Source organism: Thunnus maccoyii, chromosome 15, assembly GCF_910596095.1.
Source record: "Thunnus maccoyii chromosome 15, fThuMac1.1, whole genome shotgun sequence".
In the NCBI taxonomy this organism is placed as follows: Eukaryota; Metazoa; Chordata; class Actinopteri; order Scombriformes; family Scombridae; genus Thunnus; species Thunnus maccoyii.
In genome coordinates, this window is record NC_056547.1 from 1,509,243 (window position 1) to 1,526,522 (window position 17,280).

The 17,280-nt window shown below is 38.7% G+C and overlaps 2 protein-coding genes across 3 annotated transcripts in view; both read left to right on the forward strand.

Moving 5' to 3' along the window:
* The first annotated feature begins 21 nt into the window (after window positions 1-21).
* Window positions 22-17,280, forward strand: part of LOC121913141 (zinc finger protein 135-like) — a 33,403-nt gene continuing 16,144 nt past the window's right edge. The window contains exons 1-2 of one of the 2 annotated variants that reach the window (XM_042435821.1): window positions 22-491; window positions 2,520-5,286. In XM_042435821.1, coding sequence (XP_042291755.1) covers window positions 299-491; window positions 2,520-4,120 — 1,794 coding nt within the window. In that variant the 5' untranslated portion in view covers window positions 22-298 and the 3' untranslated portion in view covers window positions 4,121-5,286. Of the gene's footprint in view, window positions 492-2,519; window positions 5,287-17,280 lie in introns of those variants that run through there. The other variant, XM_042435820.1, reaches the window with a different exon arrangement.
* On the forward strand, window positions 9,340-17,185 carry LOC121913130 (oocyte zinc finger protein XlCOF8.4-like). The gene is made up of 2 exons (XM_042435806.1): window positions 9,340-9,861; window positions 13,144-17,185. Exons 1-2 carry the CDS (start codon window positions 9,669-9,671, stop codon window positions 16,251-16,253), a joined length of 3,303 nt encoding a protein of 1,100 aa, XP_042291740.1. The 5' UTR covers window positions 9,340-9,668; the 3' UTR covers window positions 16,254-17,185.

A 17,280-nucleotide genomic window follows, 5' to 3' on the forward strand; every position in this document is an offset into this window, starting at 1 on the left:
TTTATTATTAGCAGTAGTGATTTTAGTTGGATTCCTGGTCCACACTCCACTTCAGGTGGCGGCGGTAATGCGCCATAAGGTTGTTTGCTTACCGCCATAAAACTCAACAAGAAGAAGAAGAATCAATGTGAAAGAAGCCTCAGAGCTGCTGAATGTTTAATGAACTGTCTGAAAGGTGTTTTCCACCTTTATTCATCTCTCGCCAGCTTTCAAAGCCATAGAAGTTAGCTAAGCCTGCTAGCTGTAAACGGACCGGCTCAGAGTTTGATGGAGAAAAAGTTTCTGTCATCGTGTTAAAATGTCTAAAGTCCAAATGCTGAGAGCGTCGGTGACGCAGCGACTAACTGCGGCTGCTGAAGAGATATTTGTGCTGTTTGAAAGATCGATAGCAGAGTACGAGGAGGAACTTTCTCGATCCAAAGAGGAGAACGAGCGACAACGCAAACTACTGGACGCTGCTTTCAACCCTCAACTTCAGCTACACAGAGCAGGTTTGTTCATTAAACATTTATATAAATCTTTAAATCAGTTTGAGGTCATACTTCAATCAATAAATACAGCAATGTAAAAATACTCCATTACAAGTAAAAGTCCTGCATGAAAAATCCTACTACAGTAAAAGTACATAAGTATTATGAGCTTGATGTAGTTAAAGTATTGCAGTAAAAGTACGTAAGTATTATGAGCTTGATGTAGTTAAAGTATTGCAGTAAAAGTACGTAAGTATTATGAGCTTGATGTAGTTAAAGTATTGCAGTAAAAGTAGTGGTTTGGTCCCTCTGACTGATATATTATTATATATGACATCATTAGATTATTAATAGTGAAGCATCAGTGTTAGAGCAGCATGTTACTGTTGTAGCTGCTGGAGGTGGAGCTAGTTTACACTACTTTATATACAGTTAGCTAGTTTAGTCCAGTGGTTCCCAACCTAGGGGTCGGGCCCCTCCAAAGGGTCATCAGATAAATCTGAGGGATTGTGAGATGATTAATGGGAGAGGAAAGAAGAAAAAACAAAGTTCTGATACACAAATCTGTTTTCAGTTTTTGGACTTTTTCTCTAATCTTTGATTTTTGCTGAAATATTGGATCATGTGAACATTTATTGAAATGAAAGCATGTGAGAAGTTTAGAGGGAAAAATCACTATTTGGTGGATCTGTTAACGACTCATAGACATGTGAAATGTGACCCCGACTACACACTGCTTTTTGTAAGACGTCAAAAGCCAAAAAGGTTGGAAACCACTGGTTTCATCTTTAATAATGTGTTGTATTTTAAAAGCTTGTTATATTATCCATTGTGTCAAATCTTCATCTGAAAAGTAACTAAAGCTGTCAAATAAATGTAGTGGAGTAGAAAGTAAGATCAAATGATATTAAATGGACTACAGCACTTGAGTAAATGTACTTCCACCACTGAATATCAGAATATTAATGTGTGTTATATAAATAAATAACATTATTATTACGTAAAACACACAGTCCACCATCAGAAACAGATTTTACATCCCTGAACATATGAAACTAATTAAAAACAGACAATAGATCATTTTAAGTCCTCTCCACTCAAAAAATGTGTTTTGGAGCCAATCATTGTTCAGTGCTCATAAATTGAGAATGAACTTTACAGTGAAGTAAGGGTAGTATTTAACTTTTTGAAACTAAAAATATGAATATTCATAGATTCTGGATTTTTCAATAAGGGAGATGGAGGAGATGCAAGTTTAAGAATTATTAATTATTATTAAATTGTTTGAAAAACCTGATTAAGCACAAACATTATTTAGGCAGAGTAATTTTATGTCTTAAAACACTCTTGGAGCTGATCTATAAACAGTCTATAAGTTACTCATCCATCAATCTGACTGAATATTAATTTAATTTCATTGATTTTAGATGGTGTACCTAATGGGACAATAAAGTCAATAATAATAAGAAGCAATAATGGTCCAGGAACAAGATGGTGTCTGCTGCGTTGTTCAGCTTTCTGAGACATTTTAATATCCAGGACTTGTTTTCTAATGTTGTGTTTAATATGAATAATATTAATAATCTGTCTGTGTGCCAACTATATAGTTCTAGATTTAGCGAACACTTCTTAAAGCTTTTGCAGCTTCCTTCTGTCCCGCATTGTTTATTTTTTACTCGCTTCATGTCAGTGGACTGATTCAGGGCATAAAACTGGAAACCTACACCATTTTGGTTAAAACAAATTAGTTCCTTTACAGCTGTAATTTGAGTTTAGCACCACAAATGCCACGCGTAATGGACAGTTAAATATTAAGGGATTTGCTGAAAAGCCCAGCCATGGCACCAACTATGGTGTCTTAGTCTCTAGTTGGATAAAATGTGAGTTTCCAAGAGAGTAAACTGTGTATGTATCCTAATCAGTCTATAATTGTACTGAAAACAAGCCTACATTTAAATGAGACAAGACAGTCAAACTACTGTAAATTAACCTGAATAAACCTCTTTGTGTTTCCGCATTAATGTCTGATTTGTTTCCTGTTTCCTGCAGACGTCCAGCAGCTGTTGAAGAGTAAAGAAGAGGTTCCCCCTGAACAGCAGGAGTGGAGCTCCAGTCTGCACCAGGAGGACCCAGAGCCCCCACACATTAAAGAGGAACAGGAGGAACTCTGGACCAATCAGGAGGGAGAGCAGCTTCAGGGGCTGGTTGGTGTTGATATCCCATCCCCTCCTGTGTCAGTGAAGAGTCTAAGAAAAACTGAGAACAGAGAGGCAGAGCCCACAGCCAGCAGCTCAACTGAGCAGATGGAAACAGAAGCTGATGGAGAGGACTGTGGAGGATCAGAACCAGCCAGGAACCTAGATCCTGGTAGACAATTACAACCTACTGATGAGAGGACTTCAGATTTTTCTGATCCTGATCCTGATGTCAGGAAGGATAACTGGAAGGTGACCTATGAACCTCAGTCAGGTTTACAGAATTTACCTGTAAGCAGTATGAGTCTGACAACCTTGAAAAAAATATTTACCTGTTGTCAGCATGGTGAAACATTTGACAAAAAGATTTTACTGGTGAAACACTGGAAACATCATACAAAAAAACAATTTAGCTGCTCACTTTGTGGGAAAAAATTTGTCTGCAAGGAAACTTTGAAGGCACATAAGAAATGGCACGAAGGACAGACCGAATGTAGTTGCTCACTTTGTGGTAAAATATTTACACATGTAGGAAAATTGTCACTGCACTTGAACTCCCACAAAGAGATCAACAGATTCAAATGCAGTGTTTGTGACAGAACATTTCATACATTTTATGCGATCAAAAGACATAAATGTAAAGGTGAGTCCTCAAAGCTTCACAAACCTGGGACGAGTCAGGACGAAGAGCAGCTTCAAGGACTCAAGGAGGCTGATACACCCAAGTTCACAGTCATTCCTGTCCCTGTGAAGAGTGAAGATGATGAAGAGAAACCTCAGTCCTCACAGTTTCATCAAAGACAAACTGAACAGATGGAAACAGAAGTTGATGGAGAAGACTGTGGAGGACCAGAATCTGATCCAGATAGACATTTACAACCTGTTAGTGGAGACAATACTTCAGACTCTTTTGAACCTGAAACAAAAGTCAGGGAAGATTATTGGAAGGAGACCAGTGAACCTCAGTCAGTTTTAAACTTTCTGAAAAATATTGGCTGTAACACTGGTAAGAAACCATTTCACTGCTCTGAGTGTGGTAAAACATTTAGCCTTAAGGGCAATCTAAAGACGCACATGAGAATTCACACGGGAGAGAAACCGTTCAGTTGTTCAGTTTGTGGTAAAGCATTTATACAAAAAGTACATCTGACACGCCATATGGCACGTCAGACAGGGGAGAAACCGTTAAGTTGCAGTGTTTGTGACCAAAGATTCACATGGCATTATCAGCTCAAAAACCACAAGTGTGTCGGTGAGTTCTCACAACTTCAAAGCCAAACTGAACAGATGGGAACAGAAGCTGATGGAGAGGACTGTGGAGGACCAGAATCAGATCTAGATAGACATTTACATCCAGATACTGATGATAAGACTCCTGAATCTCGAAGGAGTGGTGATGATGGGATGGAGAACAGGAAACCTCAGTCAGATTTAAACTCAGAAAAGTCCCTGTAAGTGATAGGAGAGCTAATACTCATGAAAGAGAGAAGCCATTCAGTTGCTCAATTTGTGGCGCAAAATCTGCATCAAAGAGTGGTCTGAAAAAACACGACATGCCACTTCACAAAGAAAAGATTCAGCCGCTGTAATTGTGACAGAAGATTCTCTTGTTATAGTGAGCTCAAAAGGCATAAGTGTGACAAGCATCCTGAGCTTGAAGTTGAAATCAGCGATGATGAGGTACCCAAGAAACCAGTGAAAGATAAGAAACCATTCAGCTGCCCCGAGTGTGGCAGAAGATTTGCTTCACAGGCAGCACAGGATAATCACATGAGAATTCATTTAGAAGGGAAAAAATTCAGCTGCCAGTTCTGAAGTGCAGCGACTTCAACGCAAAACATGTAATCTCACAGAGCAGATGGTTGGGTGCGCTCAGTGCGACAAAAGCTTCGGCTACAATTCCAGTCTAAGGCTCCACATGAAGTGCCATTCTACAGAGAGACTCAGTGATTGCCCTATGTGCACCAGAAAATTCAAGAGCAATCTAAATGTGCTAAATCACTTGAAGGTTCATGCAGGAAACCAAAAACATTTCATCTGTCCTTTCTGTAAAACAGTTTAAATAAAGAGCTGGATTAAGCACATGAAAACCTACATTGGGCAGAAACCAGCTGATCAGTTTTTGGCGAAAGAATCAAAATGAGTAGAAATATCAGTTAATATATTGCGAAACGTTTTTGAAAGTTTTTCCCTGATTGTCTTCAATTTTGGCGTTAAAACTTTAAAAATTGTATCATAAGTTCAAATCTCTCAGTGAAAACCACAGGTCTTAATTTAAAACATGTCTATGCCCAAATATCTTATATCACTCTGAGTAGTTCAGACATTGATTTTGTGTATTAGAGCAAAGTCTGACTCATCTGTCATCATTGCTTTCTGTGAAGCCTCAGCAGATAGAAACTTTTAATTCGAATTTCATCAATTAGAGAATTTTTTTTGTTTGAAAGCTAAATGTTTTTCAAACTGTAACTTCGGGCTAAAGGTTTATTTCTGTTGTTGATAACATGATGTAGCAAATTTTTCTCCCAAGATAAGCGGAAAGTTTGGTTTCTCTTGTAAACTTAACAGCAACAGTTGCTGATGTTTTTCTTGTTAAATTGATTAAAGATGACTTGATTTCACTTGTTTACCTTGTTTTTCTTTTGCAGTCAGTCAAACAGTGAAGATCCAATCAAATCACTTTCCTGTCAGTTGCAGGACTGCTGCTTCCCATCATGAGGCTCATTAACATTCATCTAAACAGACATGACAGTCTTTCACAAATGTTTAATCAATAAATGAAAATGACACAATAGAAATATTGTATCAAACGCTAAGGTGGGCACTACAGGTTAATGAAAAACTTATAGATTTTTGTATCCAGCACTGATGCCACTGAGGATGTGCACACATCTGTTCTGACTTATTCTACAGTATTTATTTCTTACATCAGAAATATGACATCATGTCCTTTTTAATGGCTGAGTGGGGAAATTTCATTGAACAGAAATGTAATGTGATGTGCCTCAATGAATAAATACAGAGATGATCGCAAACATTAAAAAGTGCATGAGAGCGATGCTACAGGTTGTTATGCAACACCACCAGGATCAGTATTCACCAGTGGAGGCTGGTCCATAGAGGCAGAGGAGGTTGCTCCTCTATTTTTTGAGAGGCAAGAGGGAGGTCAAAATATAAAAAAGAATATTTGGTTGAAATAAAACATTACCAATCTCAGTATTATTTATAAAATATATTTTCTCTCTTCTTTGGAAGAAATCCATCATTGAAATTCTGGTTAAAATGCTTCAACTGCGACACCTGCAGGGCGCGAGGAGAAAGAGCAGCGTGTGAAGTGGTGGTGGGGGGCAGAGGGGGAGAGTGAGGGGGAGTAGGGGTAGAGGAGGACGGGTGCCCGCTGTCCTCCGCAGGGCCGGATCTCTTACATCAATTTAATGTACTTCATTTTTTTTCATGCTAATCTATGATTGGCAAAGACACGTAAAATAACGCTCCAAGGGAGGACGTCCTCCCTAACCAATCAACAACCAGAATGCAATATTGACATCGAGTTGGTCCAATGATAGTTTCCAGATTTCATCTTCAATTCTCTCCACTGTAAGGAAGAGTAGCAGCAGTAGATAGCTCCTTACGTTAGCCAACACAACAGTTAGCTTGTTGTAGCAGCCTGAAGGACTCTTTATACATCCATGGAAGGACTGTTAAGGACTGTTAAGCTAATGGGAGAAACTATCTGGACTGTGCAGCGCAGCAGCAGCAGGACACCGCCAGGGAGCGGCTGGAGAGAGAAGAAACCGGAGAAACAACCAAGAGAGTTAGCTTGTTTGTCATTGTTGCTAATGATATCAGACTGTTTAACCAGCAGCCACAAAGTTCTGTTAATTAACAAACAAGATGACCAACAGCTACAAATGGATGCTATGACATGAATACTTCATCTCTATGATAGAAAGAAGAAGACGTCAGATAACGTGAGTCAGTTACAGCTTCTCTCTCTCTGTCTCTTTGGTCGCTAATTTCATCACTGGTGGTTAAATATTTCTCCGTGGCTGTTGTGTGAATTTATCTCCTTAACAAGAATGCAGCAGAGATCATATAACGTTAATGTGTTGTAGGTGGTTTGCTTGTTGAAGTTTCTGGACTCACTCATTCATTTGTAATTGATCCAGTTTTTAATTGAGTAGTTGTTCAGTCACCTGTTGATGTTGTGTGATTAGTGAGTGAGTGTGCAGGAGGTCTGGCTGCTTGTTGTGACAGTTTCTTCAGTTTGTTTTTAAGATGAGTCTATATTGAGTAATAAGCTTAAAGTAACTAGAATAATAAGTGTTAACATGTCAACTTTGTAGACTACATTTTGTATGTCGTGCATATATATAAGAGTGTGTAAGTCATGTATTTGATACATGTATTAATACTTTCTGATGTGAACCTTCACTTTTAGATCTGTGAATGTTTTTAGTGTTCAGTCTTTCTAGTATTCAGCACTGATCTGTACCTGTATCAGATTATAAGCTTTGTGGTACTTTATATATTCCTGTATACTAAGAAAATATATAGGAAACACATGTAAATCATGTGATATGTTGTCTGTTTCTGATGAGAACATAAATCTGTTGTAACAATAGAACAATGCCATAAATTTGAATTTTGCTTTGTTGGTAAAATGACACATTCTGAACCACTCCATGGCTAAAATGAGCACTTCTTTGTTTAGAAACAATATGTATAGGCCTATGCTATGTTTTCACCACTCAGGGGTTTTTGTTTTTGAAAGCAAATTGTTTTAACGGCATATAAAATTGCCCCCCACCCCTCCGATGTCATCAGGTAGAGACAATGATATAGTATGATGCAGTTTGTTGTAAGATTTCATGTTGGTTTTCCTCCTGTCCTCCCCAATTTTTTGAGTCACCAGCCGCCACTGGTATTCACCTGCTTTTAGTGCGTTCTCAACAACGTCAGACATTAATAACTGGTTGCGTGCGTTTATTTTACTGACGTCTGGTCACATGGTCATACTTTAAATGTTGTGTACAACAGTGCTTACCAACCTTTTTGACTTGGGAACCCTTAAAATAAAGCAAATCTACTGGGGACCCTTCATCACGTTGCCAGTTATCGTTTCATACATAAAATATCAGAAAATAGATAAATATATCTGTTAAAGTTCCCCACAGTCCAAGGTTACATCTTCAAATGTCTGGTTTTGTCAGACCAACAGTCCAAGACCCAAAGATATTCAGTTTATCATCTTGTTCGACAAAGAAAAGCAATAAATCATCATATTTGAGAAGCTGAAACCAGCCCATTTCTTTCATTTTTGCCTAAAAAGTGAGTATGATTATTCAATTATCAAAATAGTTGTTTCTGTCAATTGACTAATTGATTATTGACTAACCTTGTGCTCTTGAAAGAGGACTTTTTTGTTTTATTTGAAGGTTTGAGGGGGTAAAATACAGAAATCCACAAGAAATGAAGCAAAAATGAGAAGGAAGCCTGAAAAAAAAAAATCACAATTTTGCATCCAAAATATGTTTTTTCTTCTGTATCCTATCCTGTCCAATCATCTTGCAACCCCTTTGATTAATTCAGTGACCCTCTGTGGGGGTCGGGACCCCCAGGTTTGGAACCACAGTCCTGTATGTCCTCACAATCACATTGACGGTTAACAATTAATTCTATTATATTTTTATATCGTTTTGTATTATAGTGTTTATTGCCTTGTTGCACTGCCTGTTGGCATCTACGTCCTATTTGGCCCAAACTTAAGCTTTATGGCACTCACTCGTGTTATTGTCTCCTGACTAGATCCCCGCTTGTGTTGTATCAGTCTAATATGTACGTCGCTTTGGATAAAAGCGTCTGCTAAATGAAAAATGTAAATGTAATGTATGCAAATGATACATCACTGCAGTCTCATACCGAAGTGGAGACAGATTACTTATTAAATTTATGTTTATCTCTCCCAAATTTTATGCTTTACTTGTTTTCTGATTCATCATATAGTTAAAAATATGTTAATTGTCGGTCTGATCAACAAAAGAACCATAAACAACACAAGATTTTTCTTTTCATGATGTTATTTCCTCCATTAAACTGTTTCTTGCTGACAGACAGACTCTTCCTGACTTTAATTCTATTCATAATAACAGTTAAACACATTTATATTTTATATTTTTTAATCGTCATTTCCATTCAGTCACACGTGAGGCTGAAAATTCCTGAGCAAAGGTTTTGATATGAGTTAAATCATTTCCATTTGCCCTGAAACATTCAGCCAATTACATATTTTCCAGTGTTCAGAAGACACCCCGATCATATTTTGGGTTATTGAATAATGAATTCACTATCATGATTATCAAAAAATACAGATGCAAATAATCAATAAATAGTATAAACGCATTCCGCGAGTAGAAATGGTTCCTGTGCGTCTGAGCAGGACACCGTATGAAAGCAGAATGCAGGTTTTTATTCAGGTGTTTGTTAAACAGGTAACAGGCTGCAGAGAGGAAACAGCATCACCTTTATTAGTGTCAGCACAGTGCACATGTGCACAGACACAAACTCCATCAGGAGTCTCTACAGCTGTTAAAAACCGCCTGACAGCTGATCCAGCTGTGATCAGCTGATGCCGTCATCAGAAACGGACGTCGCTTCACGTGACGCCTCAGAGGAGAGGACGTCTCATGTCTCTTAAAACAAACTTCCTCTTTTCCTCTCTCCTCGCTCGGTTTCCTTGCGTCTCTCCATGCATCCACGGTGGGAAGATTAGGACTCAAGGAAAAGACGCAAGTGAGGGAAACGTGGATGCAATTTAAGAGACTTGGGATGCACCCATAGTCATCAGGGTCCAGGATGGCGACAACCTCAACATCCAATACATGAGTTTATTTCCGTTTCGCTTATAAAGCGTCTCCTCTGATGTCAACATAGAGGAAGCTTCAGATATAAACGGACAGGGTTCAGAGAAGGAGTTTGATGGAGAAAATGTCATCGTGTTAAAATGTCTAAAGTCCAAATGCTGAGAGCGTCGGTGACGCAGCGACTAACTGCGGCTGCTGAAGAGATATTTGTGCTGTTTGAAAGATCGATAGCAGAGTACGAGGAGGAACTTTCTCGATCAAAAGAGGAGAACGAGCGACAACGCAAACTACTGGACGCTGTTTTCAACCCTCAACTTCAGCTACACAGAGCAGGTTTGTTCATTAAACATTTATATAAATCTTTCAATCAGTTTGACGTCATACTTCAATCAATAAATACAACAACAGCGGTGGAAGAAGTACTCAGATCCTTTACTTCAGTACATTTACAGCAATGTAAAAATACTCCATTTCAAGTGAAAGTCCTGCATGAAAAATCCTACTACAGTAAAAGTACATAAGTATTATGAGCTTGATGTAGTTAAAGTATTGCAGTAAAAGTAGTGGTTTGGTCCCTCTGACTGATATATTATTATATATGACATCATTAGATTATTAATAGTGAAGCATCAGTGTTAGAGCAGCATGTTACTGTTGTAGCTGCTGGAGGTGGAGCTAGTTTACATTACTTTATATACAGTTAGCTAGTTTAGTCCAGTGGTTCCCAACCTAGGGGTCGGGCCCCTCCAAATACTCAAAGTACAAGTACCAAAAAATTGTACCTAAATACAGTACTTGAGTAGATGTACTGTTACTTTCCACTGCTGTATATCGGAATATCAATAAGTGCTGTATAAATAAATAATGTTATTATTACTACAAACACACAGTCCACCATCAGAAACAGCTTTTACATCCCTGAACATATGAAACTAATTAAATAGATAGATTAATAGATCATTTTAAATCTTCTCCACTCAAAAATGTGTTTTGGAGCCAATCATGGTCCAGTGCATATACACTGAGAATGGACTTTACAGTGATGTAGGAGTATTATTTAACTTTTTGAAACTAAAAACATGCATATTCATTAGGGGTGTTACGATTCTCCAAATGCACGATTCGATTTGATTTTCGATTTAAATGTTTTTCACAGCACCGATGGCTACACCATTGTTAAACTATTAGAGTCTTTATTTATAAAGATCAACAGACCATTGGTTCTATGCCCTGATAACTGTCATTTACACTTTCAGATTCCTCTTTAAAAGGATAGGCTACATGGTATTGAGTGTTATGTAACTACCATATTTTTTTGGGGAGGTGTTACCACACTTAGGCCATATGGTCAAATTTAAATAATTATTTAAAATGTAATAATTGTAACCTATTTCACCACTCCATTTGGAACAAACTTTTAAACACAAAAGCAAAAAGAAAAGCCACTAGATGGCAGAAGGGTACTTTACAACAACAACAACAACTTGAGTTTACTCATCTGCAGCAAACAAAGTTTAAGTGTTTAAGTGTGAAAATTAGGCTTGTTGTCTACTTTACTGCGGTAAGATTTGTGTTTTAACAACGTTTCACTATGAGTTATTGATCCAGGAAGTTTCAATCTATCAACATATGTCCAACTTTATGAAAGTGTGTAGCATAGCATACTTCTTCTGTCAACGACGAGTTTATTGTTTATACAACTCACAGCGAAGGCAAAATGTTTCCACAATGGAGACTTCAGGGAAACAGGAGATTTTCTAATTGTGTTGTTTCTCCATCATCTCCTACTCCAACCATGGCCATGTAGCTGCAGGCTACGTCAGATGCGCGCAAGTAGGCGGGGGTGGGAGAACTGTCGATCCTGCTTTTGATTTTGAAGGTTGAAATCAAACACTCATTTTGATCGATTTTCGATTTAGATTCGAAATGGCGACACCCCCAGTTTACATAGATTCTGGATTTTTGGATAAGGGAGACAGAGGAGATGCAAGTTTAAGAATTATTAAATATTAGTTAATTGTGTGAAAAACATGTCAAAAGCATGTCAACAACTATCATTAGGAAATGTCAGCTGGTGCCAATTTCAAAGCTTTACAAATACTCTGACTCTTCAAACCTTGTGTGAACACTCAGCAACCATGGGTTCCTCTAAGCAGCTGTGTTAGACTCCGAAAATGAAAGTTATTGATGCCTCACAATGCAAGGGAAGGTAGCAAGAAGATAGCAAAGCGTTGTTAGCTTGCAGTTTCCAGACTGTGAAATCTAATTTAAGAGATGGCTTTACAGAAGAGGAGAGTCGTCTTATTCACCTCTTCAACACCAAGCCAGTCTATTTTCCATTTTTCAATTGTAGAAGCAGCAACTTTCTTGGCTGTCTTATTTGCGAGGGGGTGGTGGTGCTGGTGACGGGCCCAGGATTTGGGTTTCTTTCCTTCTTTGGTAAGAGTTTTTTTTAATGAGGTACCAGTCCATCGCAGCAGCCAACTTCACTGCAGTTGCAGGGTTGCATGGCCTCTGCTCGTAACAGCAGCGTAGTGTGAACAACAGTGCTGTTTGTGTGAGTGAGTGCTAGAGACAGAAATGGAAATTAAATGAATTGAATGAAAATAAAATGATGGCTTAATGTAGGATTAGGATATTGGCCTAAACTGTTAAATACAAAATAATTTTTTTGAAATCTTGGGGGCAATTTCTGCCCCTGGATCATGGTTTTTAGGGGCGTTATTAGACTTCTTGGGGCATTTTTGCCCTTGACCCCTGTTTATTTCAAATGCTGATCCTAAACATACCTTGAAATCCACTATGGACTACCTCAATAAATGCAAGCTGAATGTGATTGTGGAATGGCCCTCACAGTCCCCTGACTTTAACATAATGGAAAATCTGTGGGTGGTAGATTTGAAAAGTTCTGTGCATGTAAGACGGCCCAAGAATATTGCAGAACTAGAAGGCTTTTGCAAGGGAGATCCCATATACAAGAAATGAAAGATTTTTAGGTGGCTACAAAAAGCATTTGCAAGCTGTGACATCTGCCAGATGGGATGTGACTAAACTCAGTGACTCACAATGATGTTTTTATTTTTGTTCAATTTATGTCATAAAAACTATGCATTATTGTTTGCTGAAAATAGTGTTTTTTCCATATCCTAGAGAGACTGTGTTTACATTTTTTTCAATTAAAAAAATCACCAAAATATGTTATTTGTGAAGGGGTGGCTGAAGTTTTGTTTAGAACTGTATAAAATGTGCTTCCAACTATAAAGTTCTCAATGTAGTGAACATTTTTTAAAGCTTTTGCAGCTTCACTCTGTTCTGCATTGTTTATTTCACTTCCCTCATGTTAGTGAAACAATTCAGGACATAAAACTGGAAACCTACTGACCATTTTGGTTAAAACAAATTAGTTCCTTTGTAGCTATAGTTTACATTTAGTACCAGAAATGCCATGCATGATGGACAGTAAAATATTCAGGGCTTTGCTGAAAACCTCACCCCTGGCACCAGGAAATGGAAATAGGCCTACATTTAAATAAGACAAGATGTCAAACTTCTGTGAAATCACCTGAATAAATCTCTTTCTGCATTAATGTCTGATTTGTTTCCTGTTTCTTGCAGACATCCAGCAGCTGTCAGAGAGTAAAGAAGAGGTTCCCCCTGAGCAGCAGGAGTGGAGCTCCAGTCTGGACCAGGAGGACCCAGAGCCCCCACACATTAAAGAGGAACAGGAGGAACTCTTGACCAGTCAGGAGGGAGAGCAGCCTCAAGGGCTGATTGGTGTTGATATCCCATCCTCTCCTGTGTCAGTGAAGAGTCCAAGAAAAACTGAGAACAGAGAGGCAGAGCCTACAGCCAGCAGCTCAACTGAACAGATGGTAACAGAAGCTGATGGAGAGGACTGTGAAGGATCAGAACCAGCCAGGAACTCAGATCCAGGTAGACATTTACAACCAGATTCTCCCGACAAGATTTCAGATCCTTCTGAGACTGATGTTAGTGATGGTGATTTGACAGAGACCAGAGAACCTCAGTCAGATTTAAACTCTCTGAAAAATAAAGAAATCCTTGTTAGTGATATGAAACTTAATACTGGCAACAACTCGTTCATCTGCTCTCAGTGTGGTAAAAAATTTGCGAGCAAAGTAAGTCTACAGAGACACATGGCACTGAGTCATCATACAGGAATGAACGCCTTTAGTTGTGAGTTATGTGATAAAACATTTACACATAAGATATATCTGAAAATCCACATGGGTGTTCACACAGGAGAGAAAAGATACCGTTGCCATATTTGTGAAAAAAGATTCACCTGGCGTATCCAGCTCAGGAGACATAAATGTGTTGATAAATCCTCACAACTGAATGGTGGAGAAACAAAACCAGTGAGGAACTCGGTCCGTATAAGTGAGTTGAGATGTAGAGATGCCAAAAACTCATCTAGTTCATTTTCCTGCTCTAAGTGTAAAGAAAAGTTTAACAACTTTTATTCTCTGGAGAGACACGAGAAAGCTCATTCAGGGAAGAAACCATTTAGTTGCCCATTTTGTGGTAAATCATTTGCACACAGGGCACATCTGACACCTCACGTAGCGATGCACACAGGGGAGAGACCATACAGGTGTGGTTATTGTTACAGAAGCTTCACCTGGCCTTCACAGGTCAAAAAGCACAAATGTGGTCGTGAGAAGTACTATAAGCTTTATCAAAGCCGAATCAAGGAGAAAAGAGCGGCAGCGCTTCAAGGGCTGGAGGAGGCTGATATCACCCAGTTCACAGTCACTCCTGTCCCTGTGAAGAGTGAAGATGATGAAGACAAACCTCAGTCCTCACAGCTTCATCCAAGTCAAACTGAGGAGAACAGAGAGGCAGAGCCTCCAGCCAGCAGCTCAACTGAACAGATGGAAACAGACGCTGATGGAGAGGATTGTGGAGGATCAGAACCAGCCAGGAACTCACATCCAGATAGACTTTTACAACCTGATACTGATGACAGGACTTTACATTTTCCTGAACCTGATCCTGGTCCTGAAGTCAGGGAGGATGATTGGAAGGTGACCCGGGAACCTCAGTCAGGTTTACAGAATGATGTCCCTGTAAGCAGTATGAGTCTTACAACCTTAACAAAAAGATTTACTTGTTGTCAGTGTGGTGAAACATTTGACAAAAAGGTTTCACTAGTGAGACACATGAAACATCATGCCAAAAAACAATGTAGCTGCTCACTTTGTGGGAAAGAATTTGTCCACAAGGAAACTCTGGAAGCACATAAGAAATGGCACGAAGGACATACTGACTTTAGTTGCTCACTTTGTGGTAGAAAATTTAAATATTTAGGACAATTGTCGCTGCACTTGAACTCCCATGAAGAGATCAACAGATTCAAATGCAGTATTTGTGACAGAACATTTAATATATTTTATGCATTCAAAAGACATAAATGTAATGGTGAGTCCTCAAAGCTTCACAAACCCGGGGCGAGTCAGGAGGGAGAGCAACTTCAAGGGCTGGAGGATGCCGATACACCCAAGTTCACATTCACTCCTCTTCCTGTGAATAGTGAAGATGATGATGAAGAGAAACATCAGTCCTCACAGTTTCATCAAAGACAATATGAACAGACGAACACAGAAGTTGATGGAGAGGACTGTGGAGGATCAGAACCAGCCAGCAACTCACATCCAGATAGACATTTACCACCAGATACTGATGACAGGGAAGAGAGTAGTCAACAAAAACAACCAAAAAGTCTGAGCCAACACATGATAATACATTCACAGGTACACAGGGAGGCAAAGCAGGAGGACCCAGGTTCCCCACACATTAAAGAGGAACAGGAGGAACTCTGGACCTGTCGGGAGGGAGAGCAGCCTCAAGGACCTCCTCCAGCCAGCAGATTAGCTGAACAGATGAAAACGGAAGCTAATGGAGCAGATAGACATTTACAGCCAGTTAGTGATCTTAAGGTTTTAAACGCTTTTCAGTTAAAGACTGTCAATGTTGTCTGCATGGAGATCAGAGCACCTCAGTTAGTTTTCATCTCTCAAAAAAAAAATGTAACCCCTGTAAGTAATGAAGGATATAATATTGATGAGAAACCTTTTAGCTGCCAGAAGTGTGGGAAAGGTTTCTCACGCAATGATGTGCTAAAGAAACACATGAGAACTCACACAGGAGAGAAACCATTTTGTTGCTCGATATGTGGTAAAAGATTTACCCAGAATTCACATGTAAAACAACACATGACAGTCCACAAAGGGGAGACACAATTCAGCTGCGGTGTTTGTAACAAAAGATTCATTTGGAATTTTCAACTCAAGAACCACAAGTGTGTTGGTGAGTCCTCACAGCTTCATCAAAGACAAACTGAGGAGAACAGAGAGGCAGAGCCTACAGTCAGCAGCACAACTGAACAGATAGAAACAAAGGCCAATGGAGAGGAATGTGAAGAACCAGAACCAGCCAGGAACTCAGATTTAAACTCCGAGAAAAATAAAATCCCTGTAAGTGATGAGAGAGCTAAAGGAGAGAAACCATTCAGCTGCTCAATTTGCGGCACAAAATCTGCTTCGAAGAGAGGTATGAAACTGCACATTAAGCGCCACTTCGCAAAGAAAAGATTCAGCTGCAGTTATTGTGACAAAAGATTCTCTTGGTATAGAGAGCTTAAAAAGCACGAGTGTGACAAGCCTCCTGAGCTTGAAATTGAGATCAGCGATGATGAGGAGTAATGGTTGACCAATAGTGGATTTTTAAAGGCAGATATAATAACCATAATTTGAAGCAGCTGACAAAGATGATAAGTGAATAACTGGCCAATATCATGAGAGTTCATTTAGAAGGGAAAAGTCTGGGCAACGACTTAACACAACACATGAAATATCACAGAGCAGATAAACTGTTCAGGTGCACTTAGCGTGATAAAAGGTTTGGCTATAATTCCCATCTCAAGCTGCACATAAAGTGCCATTCTACCATATTTACATCTGTTTTTATTGCTCTCAAATGTAAATATGGGTCAAATTTGACCTGAACAGTATGTAAGGGTTAAACAACTTCCAAAAGAAAAAGAAATGTATAAAAAGGACTTCTCACACGTTAACTGAACTAATGAACAAAATCTTGGATATGTATGATGACGCTCATTACGCTTCAGGGACAATATCACTCCACTATTATTCAACATGTGTTGTATAAGATCATAATTGTATCTGACATTTTTGTCTTCACATGAAACTAGCCTTTGACGAGTTATTAACATTTTGTGTGGGTTTATTTAAAATGAGAGAAAATATCAGTTATTATATGTAGAAATGTTTTTGTCTGTGCTAAAATATCTTAAATCACAACTCCTCTGAGTAGTTCAGACATTGATTTTGTGTCTTAGAACAAAGTCTGACTCATCTGTCATCATTGGTTTCTGTGAAGCTTCAGCAAATACAAACTTTTCATTTGAACTTCATCAATTGGAGAATTTTTTTGTTGAAAGCAAAATGATTTTTGAAACTGTAACTTTGGGCTTAAGATTTATTTCTGTTGTTGATAACATGATGTAGAAGATTTTTTTTTGCAAGATAAGCTGAAAGTTTGGTTTCTCGTAAACTTTACAGCAACAGTTGCTGATGTTTTTCCTGTTAAGTTGATTAAAGGCGACTTGATTTCACTTGTTTACCTTGTTTTTCTTTTGCAGTCAGTCAAACAGTGAAGAAAAGCTTCACAAAGCAGTTTACCAACCTTTTTTGGCTTGTGACCCCTTAA